General features: G+C 35.2%; 1 protein-coding gene across 50 annotated transcripts in view; it reads left to right on the forward strand.

Moving 5' to 3' along the window:
- The window catches only part of ANKRD26 (ankyrin repeat domain containing 26), an 88021-nt gene that overhangs the window by 22854 nt on the left and 40890 nt on the right, over positions 1 to 24277 (forward strand). For 8 of the 50 annotated variants that reach the window (XM_070600948.1, XM_070600954.1, XM_070600949.1 and 5 more), the window contains 11 exons: positions 2460 to 2532; positions 4858 to 4918; positions 5010 to 5212; positions 7582 to 7711; positions 8013 to 8074; positions 10419 to 10512; positions 10738 to 10836; positions 11450 to 11478; positions 11572 to 11644; positions 16174 to 16256; positions 20154 to 20311. In XM_070600948.1, coding sequence (XP_070457049.1) covers positions 2460 to 2532; positions 4858 to 4918; positions 5010 to 5212; positions 7582 to 7711; positions 8013 to 8074; positions 10419 to 10512; positions 10738 to 10836; positions 11450 to 11478; positions 11572 to 11644; positions 16174 to 16256; positions 20154 to 20311 — 1065 coding nt within the window. Of the gene's footprint in view, positions 1 to 2459; positions 2533 to 4857; positions 4919 to 5009; positions 5213 to 7581; positions 7712 to 8012; positions 8075 to 10418; positions 10513 to 10737; positions 10837 to 11449; positions 11479 to 11571; positions 11645 to 13484; positions 13734 to 16173; positions 16257 to 17411; positions 18522 to 20153; positions 20312 to 24277 lie in introns of all 50 variants that reach the window. The other 42 variants (XM_070600956.1, XM_070600960.1, XM_070600957.1 and 39 more) reach the window with 11 other exon arrangements.

Here is a 24277-nt window from a genome sequence, read left to right on the forward strand (position 1 = left end):
CTGCAGTCCATCCTCTTGTCCCTCAGCGTAGCTTGGCAGGTACCTGTGTAGCACTGGGATCAAGAGATAGATCCCAATCAGATCAACTCAGAAAGTCAGATTTAGTTATGTCTTAATATTAACTCTGATCTAGACTTTCCCTAAGAAACTTGGTTTGTCCAAGTATTTGTCCTAATATATTTGAAGTAGTAACTAGTACCTTGTTTTTACCATCAAAGGTAAGCTATGGCCACAGAACCATAGGTTTTACATAAGCAAGACCTAATCAGGCAAGTCTTAGGTATAATGAGATCTACTCTTCTTGAGATGAATTATTTTTCTGTAAGGGAAGAATATCTACATATAGACCATATTACGTTAATTAAATTCAGCATCTATTTAGAGAATATTTCTAAATGATTTCTCTACTTACTGCTTTCCGGTCTGGTTTTCCCTTGAGGCTAATACCCTTGCCTAGTTTTGTGAAGTTTTTCTTTTTTCCTAGAGTCTTTTTTTCTTCTTCTATGACTTTTCCATAATCTTCTCTTGATTTTTTACTTTCTTCTCTGCTTTATTTGCTGTTTTTCTTGTTCTATTATTTTTTCCACTTCTGCCAGTTAAGTATTCTCCATTTTTCTATAGACAGAACCAAAAGCACATAGAATTTCAGGACTTTAAGGAATCTTAGAGATTAATTAATCAAAACACCCTCTAGTACTTCATCCTATATTTAATATCCTGGCCAAGTGGTTGTTCACGTGGAGAATTTGAAACTCAAAGAGATTAAAGTGACTTATTTGAATAAAGTAAGTGGGAGAAATGAGACTTAAATTCAGGTTTCTAAACCCAGTACTCTTCCTTCTTTATCATACTGTAGGTGAGTGTTTTAATAGTAGGAACATGGGGAGTGGTTCTGGTGATTGCAGTGGAAGGAGGTAAGAATGACGTTAGCAGGGGGAGCCAAGTTTTAAGAGGAACACTGGGTTAGGCTAGGAATAAGGGTTTTAGAAAAAAGATCAGAGATCAGACAGGAGAAAAGAGATGAGAATATTGGGGTTTATGACAAGTTAGATAAAGATAAATTACAGGAATGAAGGACACAGGATGTTGGGAGTTGTCTAGAAAGGCGTGGTTAAAATAGAGGGTTCAAGGGAGTCCTGGACAGGTTGCTTTTTTGATTGTTTGTTTAATTGGAGGAACTGGCAAACTTCAAAGTTTCTATCAAAAGGTATTGAAATAATTTGAGCCACTGGGAAGATTCTTTTTATAGCAAATAAGAATGTGGTATCAGCTACCTCCACCCCAACTTCCAGAAGGTGGCTTTGATCCCCTCAAGTCCTAGGGGACTGGAGATTGCTGCGCTACATAAGTCTATGGCCCAAGGCAGGTGTCTTCTCCTCTCCACTTCGTTTCCCAGTTCACTGTTGTCCTTTCCATGTTCATGTAGGGTTGGGCAGGGGTAGGACTGGCTGTCGAATCAGTCATGGGGCTTCAGTTGGGTAGTTGGCGACATGCCTATGTTGGGAGTGGACAACTGACTCCATTTAGCTTGTTTTCCAGGAGCAGGGAAATAGACAGCTCCTACTCTTGGTCATTTGAGCCCATCCTTGTTTCAGGAGTCTGAAGATTTGAAGGTTGGAGACTGTCAGGGAGCCCTGCAGAGGAGCAAGCTGGGAGCGGGAAGCCATAAGAAGGAAGCTATTTAGACAGCACAAGGGCCATAGAGGCACCACTACCGGAACTCTGCTTTTATAGCAGTCTCCCTCCGTGGTTTCTGGGGGCCTATGAAGGTGTCTAAGGGCTTGCTGGTTTATGTGGACCGACATGAGGAGGACCCATATGGCAAAAATATTTGGACTTTATAATTTTTAATGTTTTAATCTCTGTGGGAATAGTATTCCAACTAACAACGTGTAAATTTGTTCTTTGACTTTTGTACATTTAACTCAAACATTTCAGGGAATGCCCTGAACTGTTTTAGGGCAAAAGTAAGGAATGGGGTCACCTTAATAAGTGCTTTCCATCCTGAAGAACCAAGACTGGCATTTTTGACTGACATAGATTAGTCTTTGAACCAGGGACAGGTAGTGGAGAAGGGACAGTGTACCCTTCTGCCTTGTTTAGGTCATCAGGTTTGTTCCAGTTCAGGTAGCAAAATATGTCAGCCATTAATTAGATTTTCAATTCAGCCTTCAGGACTTTTGGTGAAAACCAATTATTCTCAAGCTCTGCCTGTGTATTGGCTGTCACTCTTTGTTATGGGAACTTAGAGTGGTCTTCATTGGATGTTTCATAGGTGGGCAGATGTGGAGGCAGAAATAGATAATTGAAAGTTTTTTTAAAGAAGAAGGCACATTTTAGTTATATCAAGAAACCTCATTTAATATATAGATAGCCAACCTTTCACTTGAGTTTTTGTTGTTCTTGTATTTTTACAGCAGTGAACTCACTTGTTTTTGTTGTATATTCTTGCTCTAAAGGCTTTCCGACAAAGCTGGCATTGATGATTCATGGCCTACATCGGATGATGAAGACTTAGACTTTGATACCAAGGTAAAGTACTGTCTCATGAAATTAATTTTCCTGCTCAGAATTGAGTTTTGTGTGGTATTTACTCTTAAAGATTAGCAGGGTCCACCTATCATCGTTTTTTGTTTGTTATGGAAAGTTGGTCAGAGCAAACCGTTTGATAGAAATAGGACTAGTTGTCTGTTTTTTTTACTCTGATAAATACTGAAGGCGGCTGAAGAAGAGAATGAGCTGGAACATATCTAGAGACAGGAAGATTATATTGGGAGAAGCTTTCCCACAATGGAGGAAATAGGAAATGTGGTCAGGGATAAGGATTTTCACTGTGACTTTTAAATCATACTAACAGGACGTTTATAATACTCAGGCCTAAATGAAATCTTTAATGGGTCCAATTACGTATTCTAATAATCAGGGAATTTCCCTGATGCCTTTCAGTTCCAAAACTATATAGTATGTATCGTATAGCTTTTTCTTCTTGGACACTTTTTATTTTGGTATCATGTAGTTGTTAGGAAAGAGGTTTTTTTCTCTGTTTCTATCCTTGGTTCTGCATTTGGACTGAAATAATATTAAAAATTGTAGAAATCTAGCAAGTTAAATTCTTTCTCAAAATGTATATTATAGAGGGATTACACTGTGTTTTCTAAATCATTCCATTAAGAGTAGTATATTTAAAACTCTTCATCTGATTGAAAATACGTGTTTTGCCTAAAACAACCAATTCGAGAAACAGAGACTCTTAATAACTATATGGTAACACTTCAAAATTCAGGAATTTTTTATTATAGTTTTTAAAAATACCTACTCGAAGTCCTTCTGTCACATTCTAAAATTTCAGGTGTTTTGTATTATAGTTATTTAAATATTCATTGTAAAGCCCTTGCATCACTGTCAGCTGCTGGGGGTTAGGAAGCATAATTGTGCATATCCTGGAGCACCTAGAGTAGGTCTTGCATGTATGAAGCATTGTAATATCTTTTGATATCTCGTGGGATTGATTCCAGGACCCCTGCGGATATCAAAATCCATGGATGCTCAAGTCCCTTAGTCGTATCCGGTAGTCTGCATCCAAGATTCAACCTACCATGGATCATAAACATAGTACTGTACATGATCCGAGGTTGGTTGAATCTGTGGATGTGGAACATGTGGATACAGAGGGCTAACTGTCTATCTTTTCAAGCTATGTTTCTCCTTAGAATTCTGATTACCAAGTCTTTCTTCAGGTGGAAAGATGTGTTAGGAACATTTCTGTCTCTATTTTTCTTTCTGTCTAGTAATAATTTACAGTTTTCAGGTAGTGAAGATGACCATGTTCAACTAATTGAATGACTTATTTTGTAGTGACAAAATTAAACTCTTTATTGCAGTAGTATTTATAAACAAGTAATTATAGAGTAATATAAATCAGTATGATTAGGGCTGTCCTATGGACAGATCCTAGTACAGTCCTAATAATACTGACATATTACTGATATATATATAGTTACATATACTGAAATACATATGTATGTTTCTTCACATACCTTATTTTACTTAACGTTTTCCTTGTCTTAAGCTCGTACTTGATTGACTGATCATGACTCATTTTTTTCCTTTCTTCTTCTCCACCATTTATTTTTATGATTTACCCTTGGCTAATTTTTTCCTTGTGGAAAACATTTCTTCACTGTCTGTTCTTTCAGTGTTTCTCTCTCTGTCATCTTTGTCGACATATATGGCTTTCTATTTAGTATGTGTGTGGCTTTCATTCATGAATCATGGCCCCACAGGTTTATTCTTTTTTCTTTCTTTTCCTCTTTCTTAGAAGGCGCTAGATTAAACAATCATTTGTCTTTAACTTTTTGACAAACAGAATAGAAACAACTTATACTGTGTGTGATTCCAACCCATCTAAACAAGATACTACTAAAAACTAAACTATCATATTTCCCCCCAAAAGAGATAATTCATGCAAATATTGGTGCAAACACATTTCAAAATATAACAAATAGTTTAAGTTTCTTAATGTTAATATTTTCAATAATAATTTAACCTACCTCAGGATAAATTTTTGTTTTAGGTTATTTTAGTAAAGAAAATAATGTCATGGACATTATAGTATTTGTATAATAATCAATTATGGGTAAAGGAAGTAACATATTAGGGCTTCCTATGTCATCTCTCGTAATCTTCACCCTGTGAGAAGATGTAGGTTAGTAAATGGCTGGACTGAGATTTGAACCTGCATCTGAATGACTCCAAAGCCTGTGCTCTTTGTGTTAGATCATATAGTGATGGGCAATATTATAATTGTTTTATCCAATTTGATACTTGTTATTCTTAAAGTTGTTATTTTTTTTCTAGAATGTCCCAAAACCAAGCTTAACAAAGCTAATGACTGCTTTTCAGCAATCCAAGAAAAACAGTAAGCTATTTGAAGACTGTTCATTTTTGTGTATTCATTGATTTGAAATTACAGATATTTTCATGTACTCTTTACATTGTTTTTGCTGTAGTAGAAGCAAAACGTGGTACTGTGAGACCGGAAAATACAATGCTATTTGAGGACGATAATTCTGATAGTGAAAATGAAGATGTGGTTGAAACTCTTCCCAAACCATCAATCAAAGTCCAGGGCTTTTCTCCTCCTGCCTTTCCGTCACCTGAACCTCTTCTAAAACCTACTGTGAGGTCTTTTGCAGACCTTGATCTTACAAAGGTAAGTTCTTTTGTTTTGTTGTTTTTTTAAAAAAACTTTTTTCCCCATGTTTTTTCACATACCATCCCCCTGATCCTTATAATGATGAAAATGATCTTAAGAAAGAAATGGAAGTCCTCAAGATCATGATAGAAAACAGGTATAATAACAAGAGGGATGTAAGTACAGGATTGAGATTTATAAAGGTTGGTGGGAATAAACAGTTCCTAGGTATGCCGTTTTGGAAGAAAAGGATTAAAAAGCAACTAGAAAGAACAGCTGGATGAATATGAAGATGGGTGGGGGAGAAAGGGGAAGAATCTATTTCAGAAGGGCAAGATGAATATAAAGATTGAATAAGAGAGTCACGATGAGACAGATTATTATAAAACACAACAGAAATAGTAGAGTTAATTGAGAGAAGGAATTCCTCTGTATTATAAAATATGATAGAAATTATTTTAAATGCAAATTAAGAAAAGAAAACCTGGTAATGAAAAAGTACTCAGACTCTTTTGAATGATTTCTAGCTAATTTTTATGAAGAAGTGAAAGAAAATTTAATCTTTATCCTTTTTTTGGTCATCAAAGTTTTAATTTGAATTTATTTTTTTTCTTTAATTCTCACTTCTAAGTTTAATAAAGTGATATCTTATGTTTAATCAAGCAAAATCTTTGTCCATTGATAATGCAAAGAAATTGTTTTAGGCCTTACCAAGTTTATTATGAATTGTGAATTTTTGGCCCTTCTGTTTCTTATGGTTTCTAACTTACTGTTTGGTATGTACTTAATGTTTTATTAAAATTAAAATTTCTGCTTATGAAAATGAGGTTCTTAATCTGTCCATTAAATTTTAAGCTGTAGTACTCTTAAAGAAAAAAAAATTATTTTTCTGATGTATTTATTCTGATTTATCTTTTCCTAGTATTAATCTGCATGTAATGGACATATACGTATATATTAAATGAATGAAATCGCAACTTAGGATTTTTTTCCTAGTAGAAACTACTTGTTTCTACTAGTCCATTTCTTCCCCAGGAATATTGGGTCCTGCCTGATCATCAGAGCTGTATTTGAAGACTTTGACATCTTCAACTTAGATAAGCTTAGTTTTACTAATTTTAAAATACTAGATCCTTTCTCTGATCTTTAATTACCATCCTATATGGTGTAGATAGGAAATTAGAGCTATTAGTATGCAGTTCACAGGGGAATGGGAAAACCATGTGAATTTTAAAATAGAGTTTTATATTTCTTTCTTACATCATATTAGTACTTAAAAATACATCATAATTCTGTAATCACATAAGTATTTCTCTTCTACAACTTAAAACTTGTCTTTTTAAAATTAAGTTTTAAAAAGGAGTCTTGTGGGGGCCAGCCCAGTGGGGTAGCAGTTAAGTTTGTGCACTCCACTTTGGTGGCCCAGGATTTGCGTGTTTGGATTCTGAGCATGGACCTATGCACCACTCATCAAGCCATGCTGTGACAGTGTCCCGCATATAAAATAGAGGAAGATTGGCCTAGATGTTAGCTCAGCAAGTGTCTTGGTCAAGCAAAAAGAGGAAGATTGGCAACAGATGTTAGCTCAGGGCCAATCTTCCTCACACAAAAAAAAAGGAGTCTTGTATTGATGTTTTACTATTAAATATTAAATATTTTCATTCAACTTAAAAATGCTTATTACTATAATATTCCCAAAATTAAAATTTATTGCTGTAACTAACTTTCTCACCTCTAATCTTGAAATACTCTTTTCTAGTTTTGCTCCCCTTATGTTCCTCTTTACATTGCTGCCAGAGTGACCTTTCTAAAATATATTTGTGATGATGTAACTCCTCTGCTCATGTGGTGGGTCCCCATTTGCGTGAAGGATAAAGTTCACCTGCTCACACGACACTTGCCTTTGTGTTTGGTTCTGATTCTCCAGTTTTATCTCCATCCTATTCTCAATAAGTGGTTCTAGTTTTACCACATTACTGTATTCCCCTCACGTATTATGTTGTTTCATACCTTCTGCTCACGCTCCCCTTTCTAGAATGCCCTTCACATGCTCCCACTGTGCTGTATCTGTCTTTCGAGATCCAGCCCTATGTCTGCAGCCTCTCCTGAGCTTCCCAGATAGCACCTGACTTTTCTCTCCCCTGTGCTACTGTACTTGATTCTCGTTGGTTCTAGAACTAGTGGCTGCTGCTTCTCTGTTCCTTGTGTTTTCATGTAGCTCTACTCTATTAGAATCTCTTTTACTTATATTTCCCGCTTCTCCCAGGATAATGCCTCTGATTTGATAGATCCAGTAAATGTTGGTTGTCTTACTGACTGACCAAGTGAGCAAGTGAACGAATGTGATGTTTTCTGAAGTTGGATTTTGTTTTGTTTTGCTTTTATAGGAAGAAACAACAAAGTCAGCAACTGGGAAAAAAGAAAATGGTATTGATATTATTCAAAGTACTCCACAAGAGCAAACAAATAATGACAATTTGATTTCTGTTGAGGGAGCACACAAAGATAATAGAAGTGGTAAGTTAGTGAATATATGTGAATTTTTTTATGCTTAAATGCTAGAATAAAAAAATGTGAAGCGTGTAGATCCAAATTTGATATCTGTTTCTTTTAAGTATTTTTTTTGCTATCTTTCTTCATAAATATCCCAACTACTACCAACTTTTTCTTGCTGAAAATGCTTCAACCCTCTGAAATTGTTTTCTGCTATTGCTTTTATTTTATTGAAGTGTTCATGAATGGAAATAGACTTGTATATGTATTTAAAATTCATTGTAATAAATCTTCTCATTAACGTATCTGTGACTATATTTCATAGATCTGATGTCAGCATTAGGATTAGGAGAAGAGGACGGTGTAGAATCACCTTGGGATTCTGAGGTACTGTCTTCTATTATTATTATTCTTTTAAATGTAAGCATTAAATGGTGTTAAAACATAAAAAGAGAGGCTTTGACTTGACTTCCTCACCTCTGCATTTGCCTATCAAAATTAATAAAATAATTATATGCCTAATGTAATACTACTGCATAGTACAATTCTGCTAATTTGCAAGATTCACTTACTGAAACCAATGTATATAGTGCAAAAAACTAAGGCTTAGAAGTCATAGGGCATCACTTTGGGTTCTGAAGTAAGTTTCTGTAGAAACTAAGGAGTTATTCTAGGTCAACCAATGGCCACGTATGTGATTCTATGGTGTATATGGATACATAAAACTCTTGGAGAGATTGGGAGAGATACAGTTAGGATCATAGGTTTTTCAGCTTGGAACTTGAAAAGATAATGCCTGGGACTTCAAAGTATTACACTTTGTCAGGTAGACCTGCAAGGAACATTTCAGGAGAAGGGAAAGCATGGGGAATAACGATAAATATGTGGGATTATAACAGTAGCAATTTGATTTAGTGATGTTTTAATAAGTAAAAACTATTTTGGATAGTTTAAATAGCATGCATTGAGTATCTTTATGGCAGCCATACTTGTAGTAACATAAGTGTAAAGTAATGATGACCTATTCTAAGGTGACAACTCTGGAAAGCGATAAGGGCCTGGCCTCTTAGATATAGGCAGCTGCTGCACAGTGGGATGAGCACCATATTGGAAGTCGAAAGACATGCTCGCATCCTAGTTCCGTCACTTACTAGCTATGGGATCTTGGAAAAGCTTGTTTAACCTGTTCAAAATGTCAGTGACCTCATTCATAAAAATGATAGTGACACCTGCCTCTCAGGTGTATGTAATGAACAAATGTGGTAACAAATGTGAAAACACTTTGTGAACTGTAAAGGATGCTGTAGAAATGTAAGACACAGTGGTATTTAGTGACTTACTAAAGAATGAGGACACTTTTTTCAATCTGAAGGGCAGTAAAATGACAATAGTATCAAGAAAAGAATGGGAAAGTTAGAATGGGCTTGTGGATTTCTAATCTGGAGTATGTTAAGTTTCACTAGGCTACTAGTGAAGATATCCTGTAGGTATGTTGCTTTGGTACTTGAGACCTCCTCAATGAGATTTTAAATGCTGTGACCTTAAGTGAATTTCTCTGGTTGAATACCAACTATGTGCTGGGCAGTTAGACACTGAATGTACAAGTTGAAGGATTAGGCTGGAGTGGGAGGGGCAGAACAACGAGTTGTCAACTATCTGTTATAAGTCACTCTAAGTACTTCATATAAAGAAAATGGAGAATGTTAGGTTAGAGAATATTGGGGGAGTTTGTGGTTAGGATGGGGATGGGAGTAGGAGTGGAATCTAGATGCTCAGAAAAGATCTCTCTGAGTATGACAAAAGCTGCCAAGTGGAGGATGAGAAGGAGCCAGTCGTGTGAAGGTCTAGGAGAAAGACATTCTGGACAGAGGGAACAGTGGATCACATCCGTTCATTTTACTCTGCCATCGTGGATGACCAGGGAGCAGGAGTGGGGTAACTGTCATCATATCATTTTTATTATTGTTGTTGTGTGTAGAAAAGAAAATGCAGATAGTAAGCATCTGGCACATTTAGATGGTTAGTAAATAAATGGTCTTATTCTTCTCTTATTAAAACTCACAATACTTTTTTGAAGAGTTGCATACTATGCCTAAAATTTCATTCTATTATTTAAACATAATTTAAAGAAAAGCTTTTCTTACTACTTTGCTTTTTTATTCAACCATTTTTCCTATCAATACAAATTTTATCAAATAGTAGATTGTTTCAAGCCCTTGTTTAGCTAAATGAAGCAGCTTCTACAGTGTTCTGTTTATATTCAGCATGACATACTCCACAGTTTCTTATCACGTCATGTTTTCTTATTTTAATCCTAAAAAACATTGGTCATTAGAAATATTGTAAATTTATAGCAAGTATGCTTATTGAAGAATTTGTTTAAATGTGTATTTTTAAAAATGTCTTCTTGCTTTGGTGGGGAATGCCGAGTAGAGTTAGGTGTTTTGAAATTAGTTCCTTGTTGAAATGTGCATTTAAGTCAGTGTTTGTCTATGAAAATATTTACTCTGCCCTTCCACGCTCAGTTTACAGAGTCAAGAGCCAAATGAAGATACAAGATAGACGTGATCTAGAGAGCATGTATGAAGGTTTCTATGTACATGTTTTGGTTTACATACATGCTTCTCTTATTTTTAACTCCAGTTGCTTTTAAAATAGGACATTCAGGTATTTTCTTAGAACGGGATTAGGAAATCTTTATACACATCATTATTGTTATTAATTTTAACAGAGTATTTCTGAGAGTCTTCCACAGAAGTATGTTGATCATTTATCTGGAGCTGCAGACCAAAAAGGAAAAAATATGTTAAATGAACAAGTAGAAGGTAAGAACTATATTTTATAAAAAGTTATTTGACAGAATCTTGATTTAAAACATGAATACTGATATATTCTAATAGCCAAAGAAAATCACCTGTTAAATGCATAGTAAGGCAAAAGAGACATGAAAAGGACATTAACATCTAATATTCTATGGCAATTACACTTATTGTTTTCCTTTTTGATAATCATATTTCAGTACTGAATGTTTATTATGCATTATTTCTTAGATGTGTTTTATGTACCTTCTTGCATGAGTGGATCAAGAAACTTTAAGATGGCTAAACTAGAGGATAAAAGAAATGTAGGCATACCAGTAGCTCACATGGGTATGGAAAAAAATGAATATTTTTATTAACTATTATTCTACAAGTGTATATCCAAGCTGATCAATTCATAAAACTTTCTCTGTTGGGAAATGAATTATGCATTCAATTGAACTGTCATCACAACTGTGCGCTAAATTACAGAACAATTGAAGAAGATGATACATACTTGTAGTATAATGGTATAAATGATTCTAATGCATTCATTGAAGATATGCTGCTGCATTCTACCATCAGCTTTTGCATTTATCCTCTTAGTGTCATGATTTGTTCCTCTGATTGAAGGTCACTCTTCTCCCCATCATTCAGCATGTTCACATTGGTGTATGTGCACTTTTCTATTTTAGTTCTAGTCATCTGAAACATGATCTTACTTTGAAATCTTAACTGCATGTTTGGGTAAGCCTATATTCCTATTTTTTCTTCAGTGTTTATAATGGATTTGTATTCTGTCTTGTTGCTGTCCTAATTCCCCCTAAAAAGCAAAACTCCAAAACTTAATGTAATCATTTCCAAAGCCAAGCATGAGGATTCAGCTCAACATTAATTCTGCATGAATGTATAGTGGACTTTCATGTTTACATATAATTGATTATATGTCCCTTTTGCTTTTTAGATTCTCCTGAAAAATGTCCTCACTTGAAGGTAATAACTTTTATATTTTTACTTGAGTTATTAACTACAGATTGTATGAAATGTATATTATTTATTAATCATCTTGTTTCAAAACCCATTCAGCCTACCATTGATGTGCAAGATTCTGTTTCCAAGAAAGCAGGAGGAAGGAAGGATGTACGAACATCCAGATCAGGTAGATTTTGCACTACAAAGTGAGCTCTGGCAAGAAGCACACTAAAATATTTGAAGTGCTCACAGTCTTCTTATTCCTAATTCTTTTTTTTTTTTTTGCAAATTTAATAGAAATAATTTGACATAAATAATGCAATGTCATTGTTGGTATCCATCTTTGAAAAAAAGATATTTATAAACATAAGAAAAAGAGATTTTTAAAACGTAAGCTTTAGCTCAGATGTTTCTTCTTTTATGTTTTGATACCCTAAAGATCCCACTTTGGAATCCATGCACTTATTAGGGATTCCCAGAGGTTAATTATTAGACTCTAAGATTTTTTCCAGTGTTTTAAAATGCTTGTGTGAATTCTGACCTTTACCCAGAGTAAAGCTTCACTTGCTAACATGTCAGTTGTGTTTTAACTTTAATTATTTCATCTTAGTGTTGTTAGATTGATGATCTTAAGCCAACCAGATGTTCTGATTCAGACCGTGTGTGTGTGTGTGTGTGTGTGTGTGTGTGTGTGTGTTGTGTCTTTGATTGTTAAAAATGGAGGAAATAATTAATCATACCTTAACATTTAGTAAACACAGTCTTTTAAAACAGTAATTCTAAAACTTTTTGGCCTTCATATCCTTTTATCCTGTTAAAAATTATTGAGAATTCCAAAGAACTTTTGTTTGAGTTGTATCTATTGATTCAATATTAGAAAGTAAAAGTGAGAAATTTAAAATACAAGCATGCACAATCATATATTCTATTAGCCATTAGAGCCATGACCCATTAGCCATTAGAGAGATGATGTTGTCACATGTTATGTCTGTGGAAAACTCCACTGTACACTTATAAGAGAATGAGAGTTAAAATGGCAAAAACATTGAGTATTATTGTAAAAATCGTTTTGACCTCTTGGACTCCCTGAATGGAAGGATCTTGGGACTCCAGGAAGTCTCAGGTGACACTTGAGAACCACCATTTTAAACCCTGTATTGCGCTCTGATGTTGGCACAATGACAAAATCCCCTAATGACGCGTTTCTCAGAATGTATCCCCGTCGTTAAGTGACGCATGATCGTACAGGGTTCATGGATGTGAAAAGGGACTGTTTTGATGAAATGCGCTTTAACGTTTCACTTCTATGTTTGTTGCTTTTTTCTCTCACTTGTCTTGAATAGTTTAATCTGACATATTTGTTAATAAAAAAGAAAATATTTTTGTTGTATGTTCATTTCCTGTCTGATGGCACTCTTTGGATCTAGTGTGGGCCAAGGCTTACCCTCTTTTTCCATGGAAACAGTGAAGTCACTCAAGGCTATCATTTCTCATATAAATTTATGATGTTTATCTAAGGCTTAAAAAGTGAATTCTGAAGATATTGGTACATTAAGGAAAGAACATCTCATTGTAGTTAAAGTAGTTTTTTATTTCAAGTAGTACTATTCATTAAAAGTTTTTTTAAAACCCGTATTTCTAGAACACACACAGTACTGCCATGCATATTTAAACGTAAAATAATGACTAGACATAAATTTTGTTAATAACAAAAAAATTCATACCCTGAAGAATCTTAATTATTAATAAACAGAGCGCTTATGGAAAACAGAATATGCAATAGAAATTTCTGAGTGAATCAAAGAAAGTAATACTAGAAAATAAAGAAGTACAAAAATGAGAGACAGTAGTTAATTGAACTTATCTATGTGAATGACAAGTATAGGACGTGTAAAATAAAGTATACCATAAGGAATAGTGTGTTCTGGGGGAGAGAGGAGGACATGGGACTGCTTCTCTGAAGAATTTGTACAAGTTAGTCAGATTTGTACTGTTTACATTCTAATGAGTGAAAACTTTATTTTCAGATTGGGATTCTACTAGTCTGACCCTCAATAACCAGACTTGTCAGAGATCCGGGAATTTGAAAGTTGGTGATAAATGTCCATTTGTATCACAGTCAATGACCAAAAATCAGACAGCATCCACAGAATTTGGACAGATGGCATTAGTAGGTAAAGAAGAGATGAATATTGGAGCTGTGTTTCTAGTAGGGAATTATACACTCCATGACCTGTGTGAATCACAGCTGCCAGAAAACAGAGAGAGAAAAGAAGGTAATAAAGAAGCATAGAGAGTTCGACCCTAGATCCCATCTGCACGGCCTCGCCATAGTTCTGACTTCAAAAATCAGTTTTTGGCAAAATTTACTTTATGTTTACTCTGTTTATGTAACCTACAACCAAACAAAAGATGTTTTAGCAAGATATTTGCATTCTTCTGTAACCAAAGCAACATATAAATAACAAAGAGAATTAGGAGAAAGAGTAATTTTGTTTAGACTAATATTTAGCATACACTTGAGAGTGGGGAGAAGGATTGTATTTAGAATTTTGGGATTATATTTAGAACTTTAGTTTTTCCCTGAAGATTACCTTCTCAAACGTAACGTGGTTTCTTGCTCTGTTTTATAGCTCTGAATTCACAAGTATTGTTTAGAACTATATTCACTATAAGTAAAAAAACACTTTCCAAAACCAAATATTAAAATATTTCTTGTATTTCTGTCCCCTTATATATTTTGGAATTGGCTTTCCTAACAGTAATGGGAATCATTGAGAATTTGCTACATGGTACCTCCTTCTCGGCTGTGTCCACAAAGTCTATCACCTTGTTTATTATTTTTTTTAATGAATAAATAGTTCACAAAGACTATTCGTTTTAAGGAGTGCTGTTTCATTTAGAAATAATACCTGAAAAGTCAATTTTAATTCTACTAGGGTACCCATTCTGTTAACTGTCTAATACGTGTTCCACTTTATGTACCAGTTAATTCAGTGCCCTTAATCAGTCTTATGATAAGATCTGTAGTAATAAATCATACAGTATTCCCCCCTATAGTTTTATCTTCTTTTTTTTCCTTACCTCTGGAATTTAACATTGTATTTACAAAAGATTTTCAATTATCTCCCAGAGTAGTGTCTACAAGCTATTGGTCCAAAGCTGTTTACCTGTGCAAGTGACTTGTTTGCTTGTATTTCTTTATGAGCTTGGTAGAACCAAGAAGCAGGACTTTAAAACACCTACGCAAGCTCCCTCCACACAGGGAGATGTGAAACAGAAACACTACCGAATAACTACAAGCAACTTCAGACAGTTCACGCAGGTCATTTCTCTTCTCAGTTGATGCCTTTTGTAAAGTAATGAGCAGAGTCTAGTTCTCCAGGGACCCAGGATTTGTGCATTTATTCATTTCCTAAAGATTTATTCTAACCTGGGTCCTGGTCATTTTATAGCCTAAGTATTTCTGGAAACGTTCCCTCAGTTCAGGCCTGCATCATCTTTATTTTGACTTACTGCCTTCCAGTTCGTCTCCCTCTGTTTATTCATGTGCCTCTGTAATTCATCCCTCCCACAGCATTTAGAGTGATCTCTCTCAAACGCAAATATGACCCTGAACCACTCTGTAAGACACATTCACGTCCAGGCATCTTAAAATTACATGTAAGGCTTTCATAATCTGACTTGTGCCTATCTCTCCATCCTTGGCCCTTTCTCCTGCCTGCCCTTTCCCCTGGCATTACTGAACTGCTGATGGTGCCTTCCTCACAATCTCTGTACTTTAGACAACAGTTCCCCTACTGTGTGCTTCTCTCCTGTCTTGCTACAGCCCTGCCTGCTCTCCCCCTTTCCTGCCTTCTACCCCCTTGAATCTGGCTAACCCCACTGTTTGTCTCAGCTCAGGCATTAACTCTACAAAAGCCATCCCTGACACCTTTAACCTACGTTCTTCTTTAAATCTCAGTGCCTACTACTTAGCAGGAACTCAACAAATAATTGTTGAGTAAAATAAATAAAGACTGTTTTTGCAAAGATGATTGAAGGGATTGTCCCCTACAACCTAGGAGCAAAGAGGATATATGTGTAAAGAAATAATTCACAGTTCAGGTAGTGAAGATACACCAGAAAAATCTATAAAGTACTGAGGTAGCGCCAAGGAAGGCGACACCTGTTTAGCTGGAGAAAGATAGCTGTAATCAAGGAGACTTCACAAAGTAAGCTGAGTCTTAAAAGATGAAAAGACATTTGTCAGAATGGTAGAGGAAAGCATTTCAGATATATAGAAGGAGGTACACTGAGAAAGGCATAAAAAGTAACAGTAATGTTGGAAACCACGAATATTGTTGTAGTTGAAGCTTAGTGTGTTAAAAAGGTATTATTATAAGATAGAGGATATTGTGTGACTCGATATGTGTGTACTGTATTGCTAAATTTTGTTTTGTTTCTGATTGTTGTGTTCATTGATATTGGGTGGATGAATTCGTGAATGAATCCTTGAGATGTTTGTGTGCCTTGAAGCTGGTGACATCTAGTATTTTCCAAATGGTTTCTTGAAGTTTTAGATACACTATTTCTTAAAGAAGTAAATATTCAGGTAAAGATTAAGTTTAATTTAAACTCTCAGTTGATAAAATGTTATTTTTAATCTATTTTTAGAAAGATTATACTTTTTATCTAACCATTTTTATAAGTAGCTCATTTTAACTAAATATATAGCTTTGTCAGCAGAAGTAGACTTGGAAATCACATCAGAGGAAGAGCAAGAAAGGCTTGACGGAAGTGAAAATAACCACCTGCAGGTACGTAAAAATATAAATTTAAATTTCTGATTTAATCTTGTTTTCTATGCTTTAGTAACATAGTCTAAATGAAATTACCTTTCAAACTAGCCTTTTAGAATTAATAGATCATCATTTAATATTAGATTTTATAACAATTTAACTAGTTACAACACTTAAAATAGTCAGAATCTATAGGAACTTATAGCTAAAATTTATTGCTGGAATTGAGGCAAAAAATTTCCTGAATATTGTTTACTTCTGTTTGTATAACTTCCCTACATGATGAAGAAAGTAACATCAAATATTGAATCTTATGAGTAGGCAGTTAAAATTATGAACAATATAACAATGATGGCCACTGAGTTGAAGTCCTATAAAAAGTGTAATCATTCCCAGTGGGTCAAAATTTGCACTTTGATACTGCCAGTCACTAATGCCAAGATGAAAGATTTATTCTGCCTTGTGATCTATCTCTGTGGAATGGACTTCAGAGTCTACATTTAGGAGAGAATGGAGTCGTAAGATTAAGACAGCTGCCTATTAAGGGAATCACACCTTCCAGGATAGGAGCTTTGTTATTAGGGTACAAATAATAACTTTCTAATGTATTTCATTTCAGTGTAGAAAATCAGTAAATGTTTTTAAAAAATTTTTTATCCACTTTCACTAGTGGATATTAGACTATCTTAGAACTAGATACAAGCGGATAATCTATATTGATGTATGATACCATCATAGTATATAATTGGAATTAAAATTTAGGAATTTGCTTTTCTTTCTGATTGATGTTAATTGATTTTGGTTTCTAGTAAGTTAACGTTTACCTGTTCCCCAGTATTAATCTATAAAATAAGATCCTTAAATGCACTGTTGGGGCTCGCTGTTTAAGGTATGGTGAGGTCAAATATCTTTAAGTGAGGAAGCCTTTGTAGCATTACAGATCATTTCCTAATTTGTTTTTGGTAGATATAACATATAATGAATTGTTTAGTTCAAACAGTGAGAAAATTAGGCTTACAGGTTCATGTTTTTCTCCTATTTCAGGCTAAGTCAACTTATTTTTCACTTCTTAGTTACAGTGCAATGATTTGGAAGTAAACATAGATTAATAAGTTTAACAGTTAAGTTTTAATTATTTTCTAATTTTTCTTTGTCGTTACTTGCTTACTTAAGGATAAAGCTATTTTACAAACATACACCCTAACAGAAAAGACATCTGAAAATCAAAGCAAGCAAATTAATCTTCCACTTTTGCGTCTGCCAAAAATGCCTCAAGAACCAGTAATGAATAAGGAATGTGATAGAGAGGATATACCTGTATATTCAGCACTTCCTTGTGTGCAAAAGTATAAGGAAATGTGGATCACACAAGGCAAATTAGAGTGGAAAAATAATTTAAAACTCGTCACAAATGAGTTAAAGCAGAAATTTGGTGAAATTTGTGAAAAATACAAAATTACTGCTTATCCTGAGGAAGAGCCATTACATGATAACTCGAAAGAAGGAGCAAACTTAAAGGAAATCTCTTCTAATTTGACAAATTATACACTTGATTGTGAGGAAAAAGATGCACTTGGAGTGTCTGTCTCTGTACTATTCCAGGCGTTTCCTGGACAAAAAGAACCCAGTCTCAAAAATGTCTTTCCATCTCGTTCAGACTCTGGGTCCCCGGAATATGCTTGCCAGTCATCTTCAAAGCTTTATTTAAATGAAAATAAATTAGACTGTGAAAATGATAAATCAGACGCTGAACATGTTTTTAACAAAAATGAGGAGAGTTTTTATAATGATCCAGAAAATAAAAAAGTAAGGAACCCAGTAGTTACATTTGAAGTGAAAGAAGACCAAGAGTTTGATGTGCAAATGACAAAAAATGTGACCCAAAATACCACTAATTGGAATTTAGACATCGGACATACACCTCAGTCTAGTGATCCACAAAGCCTTCTTGATTTGTGGCTTGCCCGTTCCACTGGGATGAAACACATGATTCAAATAAAAAGGCACAATGTTTCTTCTCTTACAAATACTGATAAGAAAATAAAACCAACCAAAGAATTGTTCCAGAAGCCATTATATGCAGATCATTGCAGTGCTAATAACTATAACAGCATGGAACCCAAATTAGAAAATGTGAGCTCTCCACCATATAGGGACAGAACATCCAGAGTATGTCTAAATGAAGAATTACAGCAAGATATGCAAAGGTTTAAGAATGAGATAGGCATGTTACAAGTAGAATTCCTGGCTTTGGAAAAAGAGAAAGTGCAACTTCACAAAGAGGTAGAGGTTCATGTGCTGCTGCTCTGTGTCTTCTCTCTTTCTCAGCTCTCGGGCCCATTCTGACTTTCCGCCTATGAACGAAGCTCATGTATAGCATGACGTTGTCTAAATGTGTGATTGTGTCTAGAAATAGATTATTTCTGCCGTCTAAATAATAGGCGTTCAGGAAGACATTCTCACAATTTTTGTTCCTTAATCAACGTGAGTCTCTCTTGTCCATCTTCCTTCTGAACTGGGAAACTAGTTCAGTTGAGTACCATGTGACCTTCTGAACTAGAATAAGCATAAAGGAAACTGCTTTAAAAATATAACAAGCTCTAGGGCTTTTTTTATTCTATTGGCTTAAAGATAAATTAGGATATAAGAAAATATTCCCAGCTAAACTAATCTATTTATTATGCTTTAGTGTGTCCAATCTTATCTGCTTTACTCAAACCCTTGGAATTAGAATTCCAAATGACCACTTTGAGATATTTTTAATAATAAATATATACACTCCCACATATTTTTTATCAGCAGTCTCAGATTTTTCAGTTGAGTCAGACCTTTATATTATGTTGCTTAATAAAATATGTTGCGTTTTGATGTGTATGATATTATCATATAGGTGCATAAACCCTCAGCAAAAAATTCAGTATTTAACTCTGAAGGAGAAACTTGAGTTCTGAGGTATATTGAGGTTTTTTTCCCCCCAATAATAGATTTTTTAACTTGTTTGTTTGCATTTTGTATAAGAGGTACATTGAGTTTTAAAGATAGATAAAAATCTAGAGATATTAAAGAAAAAGTAGATGAAGCTGACCCCCAACTAAGGCATTTAATTACTGTACCAAGTCACACTTTTAATTTATCTGATTAATTTGATGAATTTATCTGGTAATTTATCTGAGCATTATAGAATTATATCATCTCTTTTGCTCTGATAAAGTGGTAGGTAATGGCACTTTAGGAGCTTTGGACAAGTCATTTATTCTTTCTTGGTTTTACTCCCATTATTGGTAAAGAATGGGGCTAAAGTAGTCAATTGCTTCTATACCCTCCAGCTGTAAGATTTTATGTTTAGTGAATGTGAAACTTCAGAACATTCCTCATTTTCTAGAATTCTACACTAACAATTCATCAGTTTCACTCTGCTCCTTGTCTGGTAGTGAGTTTTGAGTCATTTATTTTAGTGAACACCATCACTTTTTGGATATCCCCAGGATCCAAATGAAAAAGAATTGTAAGAGGCAGTGGAGGAAGGACTAGCTCAGTGCAGAGAGAGGAAGGCTTCCTGTTTGTCACTGAAGCACCACAATGTCACATCTTCCAAATCTGGTGGTTTAATGCAAAATCCAGATTAAGGTAAAGAGAAGAAGGCAAATTTTGTGTCTATGTAGTCTTCTTTCTCTCTGTCTGCCAGTCAGATGGGGTGAAAGTGTTAGGTAGCGAAGAGCGGTTGTGAATAAGAGCACAAAATTAAGACAGCACTTTGAAATTTTGGAAAATTCTGCTTCATTTCCTCAAACAGAAATGAAGCAGAATGTACAAAAATGTCAATGACCTGTAATGATAAAATTAATGAAAACAAAAAAGGTCTTTTTAATGAATAAAGTAATAACAATTATCCTTAGTATCCAACTTTTATTAAAGGTTGAAGAAGAAAAGAAGAAGCACAAAAGCAGTGAAATGGAAATATCAGAAAACATAGATGCTGCTGCTGCTGCTGCTGAGAATGGATTAATTCAACAAACGAGTGGAAGAGCTGATAAGCAGCACTTTCCTGTTATGGAGAATGAGGATTCTGTCAGGTAAGCCTTCAGCAAGATTACAAAGTAGGTAATGCTATTTTTCAATAAAGCAGATCCTAATTTGAGCTAATATTCGTGATTAATACATTTTATGTTTTTACTAGGGATATTCACCCTTGCTTGGCAATCAGGAAAATGCATCTTAACAATGAGATATTTTGTGCAGTCATAATGATAAATATTTTATTAAAAAAATAACCAATGTTGGCAAATGGGAGGAAAAAGGCATTCTCCTACCCTATTGGTAAATGAAATTGATAAATCTTGTTTGAAGGGTTATTTAGCAGCATGTTTCAAAATTTTAAATGTGTCATCCCTTTATCCCAACAGCTTCACTTCCAGGACTAGATCCTACAGGAAACCATGACTTATATAAACACACACAGACACTCCCAACACATTTACACATACCCATACACATTCTAAGTATGTTTATTATATACTATTATATATATAAATATGACATATGTTAAGGGTATGTAAAACCCATAAATATGTCAAGGATATTCCTGTAACTATGTTCCATATATACATATATGTTAAGGATGTTTATTATACATTGTCATATCAAAAGGTTGGAGATGGTCTAAATACCCATCAACAAGGAAATTAAGTCATACTCATAAAATAATGTAGTATGCAACCATTTAAAAAAATGAAGTTAATCTACAGTGTACTGATTGTTTTAAAATTAAAGTATATTTGAAGCATTTGTTTTGATGTATCTTAAGCAAATTTTGTTAGAGTACTTCTAATGTCTGCTAAGTGGTAAAACAAAGTTTCATGCTACACTGACATTCCACCTTGTTACCAACAAAATTGCGTTACTAGATTTTTGTGTTTTGTTCCCAATGTATGAGTGCTCAGATATTGGACCCTCAAATTAATCTGGATATTGCCGTGGGATTTCACGTGGCAATTTGTTCCCTAGCCTATATAAACATTTCAGTATATTGAGTACAACCTGTTAAAATAAAACACATCAACAGATCCATCTACCAAATCAGGGGTTGGCAGACCTTTTCTGTAAAAGGCCAGCTAGTAAGTATTTTAGGCTTTGAAAACCCTAAGGTCTCTTTAACTGTAGTCTGAAATCTCTCCTAGACAATAGGTAAATGAATGGGTGTGACTGTGTTCCAATAAACCTTTGCTTACAAAAACAGGTGATGGGCTGGCTTTGGCCTGTGGGTGGCAGCTTGCTGGCCCCTGCGCTGTAAACCAAGGTGCTGCTGATGCAGTGCATCTTTCCATGGGGCCCTGCCTGCCTGCCGTGACCCTTCCTTTCTAAAGAGACTGTGGAAGCATGCCCCACACCAGATGGCTCAACAGTGATTTCCCATTATACAATTTACAGAAATTCAGTGTATAAACAAGAATCTTTTCTCTGCTTTATTTCTGTGTCAGAATTTTAATACGACTACTTTGCATATTTGAGTAGTATAAAATGTTCTAGAGTTAGATGACTTTCATCAAGCAAGAAATACTGCCTTGAAACTGTTAGTCTTTCTGTAGTCTTTATAAGCGTGAGGAAAATGGTGCTCAGGTTATACAGTATCATTATATATCAAGAAAATTTTCAAGGGGTCTTTTAGTTGTAGAATTTTGTGAATTTATTATTTAATGCTTTGGTCTGGCATTTTTTAAACCATTTAGTGTGACACATGTATGAAATTTTTAAAACTTTAAAGTATTACAAAAATGCTACATATCATAATGTAAGATTTGAAAACTCCTGCTAAACAAGAAGAAAATTAGATCATCCACGGTCATGCCACTAAGCTAAGAGGTCCTTAAAAAGACTGTCTTTACTCCCTGATTCTCATTTCCCTTCCATTCAGTCTTGAGCTTTATCTAGCATTTTTCACTCCCACCACTCCTCCAAAATTGTTTTTTCAAGGTTCCCACTGATTTCCACTTTAATAAATCTAGTTATAATTTCTTAGACTTCATTTGACTTAACCCGTCAGAAATATTTGATAGAAATGGAAATTCTCTCCTGCAAGGTCCTTTCTTCATTTGGCCTTCAGGGTATAACTCTCTCACCTGGTTTCTCCCCACCTTTCTAATCCGTCCATCTCAGTCTGTTTTGCTTGTTTCTCCTCATCCCCACATTTGACACCTTGAAGTGTCACAGAATTCAATCTCTGATCATCTTTCTCATGATTTTTACTACCCTGTATATGCTAATGATTCCCCAATTTGTATCTCCAGCCCAGATCTCTCTCCTTAATTCCAGACCTATATATCAAACGGCCTACTTGATATGTCGTTTGGAGATCTGTTGGGTAACCTTAACATGTCCGAAATTGAGCTCCTGCTATTCTTTCTCATGCCTGCCCCTCGTGTAGTCTTTCCTGTTTGAGTTAATGACATCTCTTCCAGTTGCTCTGCCAAAAAAATTTGATGTCATCTTTGACTGCTGTCTTCCTCTTTCTCTTATACCTCATATCTAATCTGTCAGCAAATCTTGTCAGGCTACCTTCAAAATATATTCAGAAGCCAGTCACACCTTCCATGCCCAAACCACTATCATCTGCCATCTAGAATAGTGTAATAGTCAGCTAATTGATCTTTTCTTTCTTTTTTTTCATTAACTCCATCAATTCTAAACACAAGGGAACTATTAAAACATGTCAGATTATGTCATTCCTCTGCTCAAAACCTTCTAATTGCCTCCCATTTCACTCAGAGAACGTGGCAGAGTTCTTCCTAATACCTGCAAGGCCTTACATAATCTGTTCATCTCAGATCTCTGTCTCTGTCTCTGACTTGAGGTTCTGTTTTCTATCCCCTTCCCTCTGTTCCAGCCACACTGAATTTCTCACTATTCCTGAAACACTCCAGGCATACCTCTGCACTTGCTTCTGATTCTGTCTGGAATGCTTTTCCCCCACATATCCTCAGGGCCTGCTCCTAACATTCCTGGGTTACTTAAAACCCACTTTCTCATCAAGATCTTCCTTGGCCATCCTGACTGATATTTCAACCAACCTTCCCTCTACAACACATCAAAATTTCATTTCTCTGCCATGCTGCAAATTTTGCCTATCTGATTTGGTGTTACTGTGTGTTTACTTCACTCTCATGAGTAGGGTATTTGTGTGTTCACTGCTGCATCCTCAGTGCCTAGAAAAGGGCCTACCTAGCACACAGTACTACTCAGTGAACGGAGTTTAACCTGTGTATGGTTCTAAACATTGTCATGGTTCTCCCTTAAACAAAAAAGTAGTCTTGGTGTGGGCCCATTCTAACAATTTTACCTGTCAACTATCTGCATTTTTTTCATTCTTTCTGGCTCTTTCTAATAAGCTATCTTCTCTCTATGAAAGTTTTTCCATTTAGGGAGGAAAGTCCAATATTGTAGTTAACTCGCTCTTTATTCTTTGAGTGGTATTTATGATCATTTTAATTATGGTAAAATGGATCAAAGGAATACCAAACTTCCTTGCTATTTTATTAAGAAAAATAAAATATAATGGTGTTAAATTATTATAGGACTTTAAAAAATTCTTGCCAAAGGAAAATGAGCTTTGAATATCTGAAGTAAAAAGATGAAGTTGGGATTTACTGCTCTCTATAGTAAGACAGCGCTCTGCTGGTCAGGCACAGACTTTTCTAACAAGCAGAGCAGCTCGCTGTTCTTCTTTGAGTTTTGGGAAGAGTGGAGTTTAAGGACTGGTGGACTTTCAGAGGCCAAGTGGTTTGATGGCATCTGAAGCAGCGTGGCTCTTGGGTGAGACTGCTCTTGATTGGTGGGCACTCCAAGCCGTGTTTCGTGGAGTGAGTTTGTCTCTGATTGGCTTTCTTTCAGAAGGAAGGGGCTGATGTTGACTGGCTGGTGAGTGAGGCCAGTGGTCATTGATTGATCGAACACATTTACAGCTGGTTCTGGTAGCGTCTTGTTACCATGGCCACATGTTAGTCTTTTCCTAAGTTTGAGGCCACTTGAACAAGATATTTTCTGGT

Source organism: Equus przewalskii, chromosome 30 (genome assembly GCF_037783145.1).
Source record: "Equus przewalskii isolate Varuska chromosome 30, EquPr2, whole genome shotgun sequence".
NCBI classification, from domain to species: domain Eukaryota; kingdom Metazoa; phylum Chordata; class Mammalia; order Perissodactyla; family Equidae; genus Equus; species Equus przewalskii.